At 46.2% G+C, this 12,286-nt stretch overlaps 1 protein-coding gene across 1 annotated transcript; it reads left to right on the top strand.

The window, feature by feature from the left end:
• The first annotated feature begins 6,596 nt into the window (after positions 1–6,596).
• On the top strand, positions 6,597–9,669 carry LOC126162622 (cuticle protein 18.6-like). Its single transcript, XM_049919242.1, has 2 exons — positions 6,597–6,634; positions 9,096–9,669. The coding sequence occupies exons 1-2, from the start codon at positions 6,623–6,625 to the stop codon at positions 9,639–9,641; spliced, it is 558 nt and encodes a 185-aa protein (XP_049775199.1). The 5' UTR covers positions 6,597–6,622; the 3' UTR covers positions 9,642–9,669.
• Positions 9,670–12,286: the final 2,617 nt, after the last annotated feature.

Consider the following 12,286-nt stretch of genomic DNA (forward strand, 5'->3'; position numbering starts at 1 on the left):
CGTTCTTATGTGCAGTGTACTGGAACATACTGGTAGCCCATGGGCGTGCGGAGCGAACAGCAATGTAGGAGCACACACATTAAGTACAGCTGGATAATGTGATACTCAGTAAAACATAAGATTATGAGACTCTAAGCCATGGGAATTTATTCAGACAAACAAAATGACTTTTTATGTAAAGCTCTTTTTGGTCTGCAAAGTTCCTCTTAAATACAAAGACATGGAATATGTAAATCACAACAATCTAACTTTTCTTGTGTCGCACCAAGTGCTCAGAGACGAAGTAACAGAGCTATCTATTGGATATTAATTACTTAATTTCTAAGGAAACACACGCTGTTCATAAGCAGTTTTGGAAAGACCTAAAAATCGTCAGCCCTTGTCGTATAACTCTTAAAGTAGCTAGTATTATTCCGTTTTGTGCTATCGGATTGCATTATTTACAAAGCTACATAGTTTCAAGACATTGAACAGTGTGTACTGAGTTGGTGGAAATGTAAAGGAACAACGCACCATTATGTGCATGGTTAGATGGTGCACACTTCCAACGTGGTCAGACATGTCTGAATGACGAGGAACGAAGTGTCAGACCCTGTCTCTCTGAGGAATCGCAGGAGAAGTGGAGGCCTTCGTGTTCGAAGTCTAGCGTATCGTAGTCCAGGCGATGGTGGAAAACGTGAAGATCTGTCACGAAACAGTTTTCAACATCTTGCACATGAGAAAGGTTGCAGATCGCTAGGTTGCGAACCGCTCTCGCCCATTCAAAAAGCCCTCAGCGCCGCAGTATTGAGCGGGAATGCTGCAACTGTGTCAGGCCGATGCAGATGAATTCTTTGGTCACCTACTCACCATGGAAGACTTTCGAGTGTATCACCATGATACCGAGACAAAGGACCAAAATGCGCCGTGGAAACTTCATTCACCGCCGCTGAGAAAGGCCGAGACTCAACCATCATCGGGAAAATTGATGTTGTCACTGAGTGTATTTTGGGACTTCCATAGTGTGCTGCGAACAGACTGCGCAAGTGAGGGGCAAATCGTCACAGGAGCATTCTGCCGAAATCTCCTTCGAAGGCATGGAGAACTGTTAAGACTAATGAGTCTCAGGAAGCTGCCGAAGGGGTTATTTTTGCTCCACGACAACGTCGCAGTTCATTCTCCACCGCCTCGGTCACGTGTTCTGTTCTTTTTTTCCCACACCCCCATATTCTTGCGACATGGCAGCAAGTGACCTCTGTCTCTTTTCTCAGATGAAGAACTGATGGAAAACCGTCAGCTGTGTAGTGGAATGACGACAATGGAATATTGTGCCGAATCAGGCCTCGAAACCGGACTTCCCAATTATCACGAGTCCCGTGATAATCAAGAAAATTCGGGTTCGAGCCCTGATCCGACACAAATTTTCATTGTTGCCATTCCATTATGGTTGTCCATATTCGCAACTGCGAATACATTGCACGTATTTCATAACGGCTGTAGTCGCCGCGGTGCCTGTTCTTTGAACATGTATGTCCGAAAGAAAATTGCACCGTAATTCTGAACACTGCAATGGCACTGCAATATTATATGAGGTGGATCGTTTCCTAAACAGCCTTCTACAATCAAAGACTCCACCAAGTTATTCATAGTTGGGGAGAATGTGTTACATCCAAGGGTGAATTTGTATAGAAGGGCTAAAACCATGTTTCATACTCACAATTGATTTTTTCGAGGTTATAATTAAAACTATATGATTAGAGAATACACTGCGCCAGAACAAGCTCTGAAGGCCCAACGGTGCCGACCGGCCTCCGTGTCGTCCTCAGCGTCACTGGATGCGGATATGGAGGGGCATGTCGCCAGCACACAGCTCTCCTGGTCGCATGTCAGTTTACGAGGCCGGAGCCGCTGCCTCTGAGTCAAGTAGCTCCTCAGTTTGACTCACAAGGGCTGAGCAGACTCAATGGTCACCCACCCTAGTGCTAGCCCAGCCCGACAGCTCTTAACTTCGGTGATCTGACGGGAACCGATGTTACCACTGCGACAAGGCCGTTGGCAAAGCTATATGACTACCCTCGTAACAGGGCTACATATTTCACTTAGGGTGCTAGAAATAAGGTCAACGTGACACAGTGTTTTGGAAACAGAAAATTGTTATTATGTCGAAGTTTCAAAACGGACTTGCCCGGATAGCCGCGCGTGGTTGAACGGAACGCCACTCCCGTGACTGAGAAAGGCATTCAGGCCCCGGATCGAATCTGATCGACAGACTAACGACGAGGGTCGGTGTGTCGACCAGCCTGGAGGTGGGTTTTAGGCGGTTTCCCACATCCAACAATGTGAATACCCGACTGGTACCCCCGTCCCGCGTCAATTATATTGTACGATTTGCAATCAGTTCTAACATCTCACACTTTCAAGTGGAATGACACTAGATGCAGGCAGATAGGGCACACATTTTGCACTTGTCTGTGTGGAACAGCAGGAAATTTTTACAGTGTCGCAGATATATAAGCTTAGATACACTCACACGTAATAAATGGAGTTTGGTTTCAGTCATGTTTCAGAACTTGAACAAATAACGGAAAAAAGATGTGAAGCGTACAATTACATTGGTGTACAAAACAAGGACGAAAGTAACTTCCGCATGATGTATCACATAGTTCCATGAAATATGGACCACACATAGGAAAAACTGCTACAGTATAGTACAGAAGATGGCAGAAAAGAATACGCAATGAGACTTCGATAAATCATACTTTTATTCAAAGGCAATAATTATACTGCCAACGCGATTTATGATATGCCCCTGGACATAACAAAAGGCGGAATACGGTTATTAATAGGGTGTGCGATCACTATAGACTTCAGTTCATGCTCTGCTGCGTACTCATACGCCTGAGACGCTGTTGGTAGGAAGTTCCTATGGTAGGTACGGCGTTCCGGGGTCGGACCATCCACACCTGCTGGATGTTCACTGGTGCGTGTGGACGTGCTGCACTGTGTCTTCCCAATGCATCCCACACGTTCTCGATGCGACTGAAGTCGGCGGACGGATAGGTCAGCCCATGAGTCTAATGTCTTCTGGAGCTCCTACGATACGCTCGCGCGTTTTCATCCATATAAACGAAATCCGGGCCGAACGCATTCCTGAAAAGGCCCACATGGGGAAGGTGTTCAGTGTCATACTAACGTTTACGGTTTTCAAAGATTTGGGGATCAGTGCGCCCTTCTAACAATACGCTTCCTCACACCACAACAGCCGGTCGCTGTGGCCGAGCGGTTCTAGGCTCTTCAGTCCGCAACCGCACTGCTGCTACCGTCACAGGGTCGAATCCTGCCTCGGGCATGGATGTGTGTGATGTCCTTAGGTTAGTTAGGTTTAAGTAGTTCTAAGTCTGGTAGAAGCCGACCTCGGGGAAGATCAGTTTGGATTCCGTAGACGTATGGGAACACGTGAGGCAATACTGACCCTACGACTTATCTCAGAAGCTAGATTTTAAAAAGGCAAACCTACGTTTCTAGCATTTGTAGACTTGGAGAAAGCTTTTGACAATGTTTACTGGAATAATCTCTTTCAAATTATGAAGGTGGCAGGGGTAAAATACAGGGAGCGAAAGGCTATTTGCAATTTGTACAGAAACCAGATGGCAGTTATAAGAGTCGAGGGACATGAAAGGGAAGCAGTGGTTGGGAAGGGAGTAAGACAGGGTTGTAGCCTCTCCCCGATGTTATTCAATCTGTATATTGAGCAAGCAGTAAAGGAAACAAAAGAAAAATTCGGAGTAGGTATTAAAATCCATGGAGAAGAAGTAAAAACTTTGAGGTTCGCCGATGACATTGTAATTCTGTCAGAGACAGCAAAGGACTTGGAAGAGCAGTTGAACGGAATAGACAGTGTCTTGAAGGGAGGATATAAGATGAACATCAACAAAAGCAAAACGAGGGTAATGGAATGTAGTCGAATTAAGTCGGGCGATGCTGAGGGAATTAGATTAGGAAATGATACACTTAAAGTAGTAAAGGAGTTTTGCTATTTGGGGAGCAAAATAAGTGATGATGGTCGAAGTTGAGAGGATATAAAATGTAGACTGGTAATAGCAAGGAAAGCGTTTCTGAAGAAGAAAAATTTGTTAACATCGAGTATTGATTTAAATGTTAGGAAATCGTTTCTGAAAGTATTTGTGTGGAGTGTAGCCATGTATGGAAGTAAAACATGGACGATAACTAGTTTGGACAAGAAGAGAATAGAAGCCTTTAAATGCGGTGCTACAGAAGAATGCTGAAGATTAGATGGGTAGATCACGTAACTAATGAAAAAGTGTTGAATAGGACTGGGGAGAAGAGGAGTTTATGGCACAACTTGACAAGAAGAATGGATCGGTTGGTAGGACATGTTCTGAGGCATCAAGGGATCACCAATTTAGTATTTGAGGGCAGCGTGGAGGGTAAAAATCGTAGAGGGAGACCAAGAGATGAATACACTAAGCAGATTCAGAAGGATGTAGGCAGCAGTACGTATTGGGAGATGAAGAAGCTTGCACAGTATAGAGTAGCATGGAGAGCTGCATCAAACCAGTCTCAGGACTGAAGACCACAACAACAACAACAACAACAAGTCTAGGGGACTGATGACCTCAGATGTTAAGTCCCATAGTGCCTGGACCACCAAATCGATCATGTTCCGCAATAGTCCTGGGTACATAATGTGTTCCAACATGTCGCCGTATTAGTGTATGTTCAGCACGACAAGAACCCCTTACCAACCTTGTGGACAGTACGGGAGCACGTTGCAGAGCATGCGCTGAAGTTCATGGTGATCACACACAGTATTAAGAACTTTGTCTCGCCTTTTGTAATGTCCAGAAATCCATCATAAATCGCGGCGACTTCTGTGCAATTATTTTCTTTGAATAAAAGTGGTGTTTCTGTTTGTCTCACTGGGTATTTCTTTCACTTACCTTCGGTACCATACTGCAACAGTCCCTTCAATCTGTGATCCAAGATTTATGGCGCTATGTTGCTAGACTATGACACAAAATGCCAAAGTTACGAGGGGCGTTTGAAAAGTCAGTGCAAAATCCGACTGATGGCACCACCGGCGCGTATTGAGGTCATGTTTAGTTAGTAGCATCTTTGGAAAGAACGCACACTAAGTTTCAGCCATATTGGTCTATTTCTTTGCGTTTGACATTCGTGTGAATCAAGGAAGTCAAGTGATTGTCAAAAACGGACAAAAAAAATTTCATATGGTGATTAAACATTACTTCATGAAAGGCAAAACGCCTCAGGAGACTAAAGCGAAGCTTGATAAACATTACGGGTACCCTGCACCTTCTATTACAACAGTTTATAAGTGGTTTCAAAATTTTCTGAGTGGCCATATGGGTGCAAGTGTGCTGAACGCTCTGGACGCCCTGTGGAGGTTACAACTCTAGAAATCATTGGTAAAATCTATGATATGGTGATGGATGATAGAAGAGTTAAGGTGCTGTGGGCATCTCGAATGAACGGGTACATAATATTTTGCCGACTGCTCACGCTTGCCCAAAAACGGAATCGTGTGAAGTGTTGCAAGGATGGTTTGCAGCTGTTCAGGAAGAATCCGCAGTTCTTAATACTGTGTGTGTTCACCATGAATCGTCACTGTGGATGAAACATGGATATAGTATTATACTCCTGAGGCCAAAGAACAATCTAAAAATGGGTTACCAAGGGAGAACCTGCACCAAAAAAAGGCGAAAACCATTCCTTCGACCTGAAGGGTTACGGCGACTGTCTTTTGGGATTCGCAAGGGATAATCCTCATCGACTATCTGGAAAATGGTAAAACTATTACAGGTGCATATTATTCATCGTTATTGGGCGCGTTTGAAAACCGAGCTACAAGAAAAGCGCCGGCGATTGGACCGCAAAAAAGTCCTTTTCCATCATGACAATGCACCAGCGCACACCTCAGCAGTTGTGGTCGCAAAATTAATGGAAATAGGATTCCAAGTCGTTTCACATCCCCCCCCCCCCCATTCTCCCGACTTGGCTCCCTCAGACTACTGTTTGTTCCCCAATTTGAAGAAATGGCTGGTGGGACAAAGATTTTATTCAAATGAGGAGGTGATTGCAGCAACAAGTAGCTGTTTTGCAGACTTGGACAATTCCTATTATTGGGAAGGGATCAACAAATTAGAACAGCGTTGGACGAAGTGTGTAAGTCTAAAAGGAGACTATCCCGAAAAATAAAAAAGGTTTACCCCAAACACGTAAGTAGTTTTTATTTTTGCACGCACTTTTCAAACGCCCCTCGTACTTTCGTTCTTAAGTTTTGCACATCAGCGTACTTTTTTTTATTTTGTTCTCGCACATTTTGAGTAATAAGTAAAGAACATTTCGTTGTATAATTCAAAAGTGAAAAGTGAGCACTAGAGCTAATCTGCGCTTTATTCAACATCATATTCGCCATTAACGATTTGTAAAGTAGAAAGTATGCGCGCGACAAGCACGACAGGGGTCAGGTTTTGTGCGGTGAATGGCAAAAATTTTGCGCCGTAGGGGGGACCAGGCGGCTTCGGCCGTGGCTATATAAGCTTTGACCGCCGCCCAAGCAGGCACACAGCAGTGGAACGTAGCAGCAAACAGCAACAGCAACATGGCGTGCAAGGTGAGGCAACCGGCAGCAGCGCACTCTCGTGTTCGCTTGTCATCGTACCGACGTCTTTAGCGCAGTTTTATGTAGAGCTAACTTTCACCTCTCGTATCACATAACGAGGACAAAGGAATCTAACCAGCACATACACAGAGAGGTGACAAAAGTCATGAATAGTGATATGTGTACCGATGGCGATAGTATCGCGTACACAAGGTACAAAAGGGCAGCGCATTGGCGGAGCTGTCATTTGTACTCAGGCAATAATGAGCGTGTGGCATTGGTGGCCGGGAGACCCCTCGGGGGGCGGTTCGGCCGCCGCTCCACAAGTTCTTTAACGCCACTACGGCGACTTGCTAGTGAATGAGGATGAAATGATGATGAAAGACACACAACACCCAGTCATCTCTAGGCAGAGAAAATCCCTAACCCAGCCGTGAATCGAACCCGGGCCCCCGTGCAAAGGAAGCGAGAACGCTACCGCAAGACCACGAGCCGCGGACTGTACTCAGGTGATTCATATCAAAGGCCTATCCACGTGATTATGGCCGCACGACAAGGAATTAACAGACGTCGAACGCGGATTGATAGGTGCGGCTAGACGCATGCAACATTCCATTTCGGAAATTGTTTGAGAATTCAGTATTCCGAGATCCACACTCTCAGGAGTGTGACGAGAATACCAAATTTCGTGCATTACCTCTCACCACGGACAACGCAGTTGCCTACGGCCTTCACTTAACGACCGAGGGCGACGGCGTTTGCATAGAGTTGTCATTGCTAACAGACGAGGAGCATTTCATAAAATAACCGCAGAACTCAGTGGCCGTGTGGTTCTAGGCGCTGCAGTCTGGAACCGCGAGACCGCTACGGTCGCAGGTTCGAATCCTGCCTCGGGCATGGATGTGTGTGATGTCCTTAGGTTAGTTAGGTTTAACTAGTTCTAAGTTCTACGGGACTAATGACCTCAGAAGTTGAGTCCCACAGTGCTCAGAGCCATTTGAACCAGAAATAAATGTGGGCTGTACGACAAGCGTATCCGTTAGGACTGTGCGGCTAAATTTGACGTTAATGGGCTATGGCCGCAGACGGCCGACGCCAGTGACTTTGCTAACAGCACGACAACGCCATCAGCGCCTCTCCTGGGCTCGTGACCGCATCAGTTGGATCCTAGACGACTGGGAAACCGTGCCCTTGTCAGATGAGTCCCGACTTCAGTTGTCAAGAGCTGATGGTAGGGTTCGAGCGTGGCGCAGACCCCACGAAGTCGCGGACCAAATTTGTCAACAAGGCGCTGTGCAAGCTGGTGGTGGCTCCATAATGGTGTGAGATGTGTTTACATGGAACAGTGAATGGAATGTTCGGCTACTTGGACACCATTTCCAGCCATACATGAACTTCATGTTCCCAAACAACGTTGGAATTTTTATGAACGACAATGCGCCATGCCTCTGGGCCACAATTGTTTGCGGTTGGTCTGAAGAACATTCTGGACATTTCGAGTGAATAATTTACCCACCCAGATCGCCCGACATAATTCCCATCGAACATTTATGGAACGTAATCTAGAGGTCAGTTCGTTCACAAAATCCTGCATCGGCAACATTTTCGCAATTATGGACGACTATAGAGGCAGCATGGCTCAATATTTCTCCAGGGGACTTCCAACGACTTGTTGAATTCCCGCCGAGTTGCTGCACTGCGACTCCGGCGGGTCAAAGGAGGTCCGACACGCTATTAGGAGATATCCCACGACTTCTGCCATTTCAGTGTAATGCAGATGAATTGAGCACAGTGGACGGTAGTGGACCACAGAAATGTGTCATACGACATATTTTTGTTATTATCTTAACACAATAATTAGATCATCTAGTGAAAAATTTTCAGAGTACATGAGTCAGGATGATTGTCAAAGAAACAATGGATTTTGCTACGATTCAGAAGCCACGATATTTATTACTTTACTGCAGAGAAAATATAGAAACATTTAGAATAGATTAATGTAATGTGTAGTACTGCTAGTTCAATATGAATGTCTGTATTTTCACAAGCAAGAGTTCAACTATCTGAACGTTATTTACTATTGCACCAAAAAAAGGTTGTAGTATGTTGTTGTAAATTAGCCCAACCAATGTAGATTGTATAATATCTTTTGAAAGAAGACTCTGCATTCATACATTTTCTTAAAGTTACGTCTAAAACACATGTACTTCTACTCATTAGCGCTTATCAAAGGACCATGTCCCTGTGTTACTTTTTTTGCTTCGAATGGTGCTCTTCATACACGTGAAAGTTTCCACTTGATATTTGCCAAATTTTTCTTGACTTCATTCAGATTTCCACGCAGGAATATCGTAGATAGCCACTGCTGGGCCACGTCAATGAGGTAGAATATCTCGGCATAAAAGAGGTAGCATTGTTTAATTAGGATTCTGATGACGGGAGGAATGATAACAGTGTTCTGTTTCTTTTGCAGTTGATCATTCTGTCCGCGGTGGTGGCCATCGCAAGCGCCGGCTACCTGGGCGCCCCCGCCGTCTACGCTCCCGGTGCACCTCTGGCTGCCCGAGGATACGCCGCCCCCGCCTACGCCGCCCCCATCGCCCGCTATGCCGCCCCCGTCACCAGGGCCTACGCCCCAGCTGTCGCTGCTGCCCCCGCCGCCGTCGAGTACGACCCGCACCCCGAGTACAGCTTCGCATACAACGTGCAGGACGCCCACACTGGAGACTCGAAAGCCCAGCACGAGAGCCGCAGCGGAGACGTCGTCCAGGGCAGCTACAGCCTGGCCGAACCCGACGGCTCCATCCGCGTCGTCGACTACACGGCTGACCCCGTCAACGGATTCAACGCCGTCGTGCACAAGGAGGCCGGCGCCCACCCCGCCGTAGCCGCCCCTGTGGCCGTCGCCGGCCCCGCCAGGGCTTACGCCGCTCCCATTGCCAGGGCTGCCTATGCCGCCCCCCTCGCTAGGGCCGCCTATGCCCCCGCCCTGGCCTATGGCGGTGCCTACCATGGTTAACGACTGACGTGGACCAACCAACGTCTCATTCTCATTTTGTACAAATTTTGTATCCACTAATGAACATCAAAATAATATTCATCTAAACAATTTATTGTTACATTATTATATAGTTTCATTCCTAGTCTAATCCTTTAAACGTTTGCTAAATTATGACAGGTCACCCAAATGTACCTATCTGAGTTACAATGTTATAACCACACCGACTTAGCAAATGTTATGGGATAGGCTACTAACATCGCATGGGGCCTCCTCTGGTCCTGAGGACTGCAGTGGGACGCCTTGGAAGTGAGTCTACAAGTTCCTGGTATTCCTCTGAAAACAGCTAACAACAAATCGTTTGCAGACTGGCAGCCAACTCCGGTCTGTTTGTTGGTGATGGATCCATGGTACAGAGCCTGCGTTAAATTACATCCCAGATATGCTCGATGGGGTTCAAATCTGGGCTCCAGAGTGGCCATCTCAGTCTTTGGACCTCCCCTGCATGTTCCTGGAACCATTGCCAGATGACATGGGAGCAATGTGGGGGCGCATTATCATCTTGAAACACTACAGAACTGTAAGGGTGTTTGAAGAACAAAAATGGGTAGAGATGGTCCCCGAGCAGCCCAGCATATGGCGGACTGTCCAAAGACCTTTCCAGGACAACCAGGGTGACCATTCTGTACGAGGAAAATGAACCCCAGACCATAACACAGACACCACCACCTGGGACCACAACTTCTTGGCAGGCGACATCCATCGATTCACGTGGTCTGTAGCACATATGGTGCCCTCCGTCAGCATGATGCAGTTGAAATCGTGATTCGTCCGACCATATCACGGTACGCCATTGTTCCAGTGCCTGTCCCTGGTGACTGGTGACAAAAGCAAGCCGTTGTGCCCAGTAACGTTGGGTTAACAGGGGCAACCATGAGCCTCGCCGGCTGCCATATCCCATGGAACCTTTGTTGCCACGGACTGTCCACCGGAAAACGTTGTAGCAAGTCCTGTGCTGAACTGAGCCGTGATTTGTCGCTCTGTTGCCCTTCGTAACTATTGACGATCAGTCTCAGATGTCGCAGGCCATGATCATCAAGGGTGGCTGGACGGCCAGTAGTTCATCCGTTGTGGACTGTGACACCCTCATTCAACCATTCACGACACATCCTGGATACGGTTGAACGCGTGAAGCCGAATTCCTACACCACTGTCGAAATGGAAACTCCCATCCATTGGGCACTGACCACCATACCTCATTCGGATGGCGTCAGCTCACGAGGACGTTGCATGTTACATAAATAACTTGCACAACCTCTTCTCAGAAGATCTCCTGTACAATTGTAGCTGGCACAGGGGGCGTGTGGTGTGTATACAACACACCTGCCCCGTTATCCCATGACATTTCCTGAGTCAGTCAATTTCCAGTATTTGAAAGCCATTGTAGGAGGTGTGGCTATAAAATAACGGGACCATTGCTGCAGAACATTTTATTTCAGAAAGATACATATTTAGTTATTTTCACCCTCAATATAGCCCTCTCCTCTATCCCTACAACGCTCCATGTGAAGTCTCCATTGATGGAAACAGTCCTGGGAAGCTTCCTCTGTAAGCTCCCTGATGACCGTGCCACTTTTCCTCTCACTGCTTCAGCGGACGGAAACCTCGTTGCTTTTAATTCAGATTTGATGTTGGAGAATAGATAAAAGTCACATGGTGCTAGATCAGGCGAATAGGTCGGTGGTCTAACACTGGAACGCTGTACTTCGCTAGAAACTTCTGTACAGACAATGTGGTATGGGCTGGTGCGTTGTCTTGATGCAGAACCCATGGCTTGTTCTTCCACAACTCGGGTCTTTTTTTTTCTTATTTTCTCATGCAGCTGAGAAATAACCTCAAGGTAGTATTGCTGATTAATGGTCTGATCTTAAGGGATCGGGTGGAAAAGCACAGTTCCATGAACATCGAAATAAACAATCGTCATCGCTTTGAATCTTGATTTGCTCACTCGAACTTTTTTCGCTTTCGTTGAAGTTGGGCCCTTCCAGGGCATGAGTTAGCGCTTGATTTCTGGATCATAAGTGAAAAACCAAGATTCGTCACATGTTATCAGTCTTTCCAAGAAATCAGCACCACTGGCAACGGTATTCAAAGCGTCAGTATAAACATTTCACACAATCTTCTTCCTGTTCGATCGCAAGAATTTTCAACACCAGTTTCGTACACCTCATTCTTATATTAAACTGATTATGTAAAATTTGCCTTTCGCATTCCGTGACAATTCCTACAGTTTCAGCAATCGATCGGATACTTAACCGACGGTCAGATCAGATCAGATTACCTACCTTTTCGATATTGTCATCAGTTTTTGATGTTGAAGGGCGTTCCAGGTACGAGTCAGCTTCAACGTTTTCTAGACCATCTCGGAAATGCTTGGACCACTCAACAACTCGCGTGCGTGATAACGGTCTTCGCCGTACACTATTTTAGTAAAATATATTTTTCAGTGGCAGTTTTTCCAAATCTCATGTGAAACTTCACGACAATTCGTTGCACTGTGATTACACTTATCATTTTCCGGCAAAATAAAGTAACAGCTCTTACGCGAAGGTATGCCACGGCCAGACAGATTTATCTACAGACACCAGAGATGCCGCATATGACTG

The sequence above is a fragment of the Schistocerca cancellata genome, chromosome 2 (genome assembly GCF_023864275.1).
Source record: "Schistocerca cancellata isolate TAMUIC-IGC-003103 chromosome 2, iqSchCanc2.1, whole genome shotgun sequence".
In the NCBI taxonomy this organism is placed as follows: Eukaryota; Metazoa; Arthropoda; class Insecta; order Orthoptera; family Acrididae; genus Schistocerca; species Schistocerca cancellata.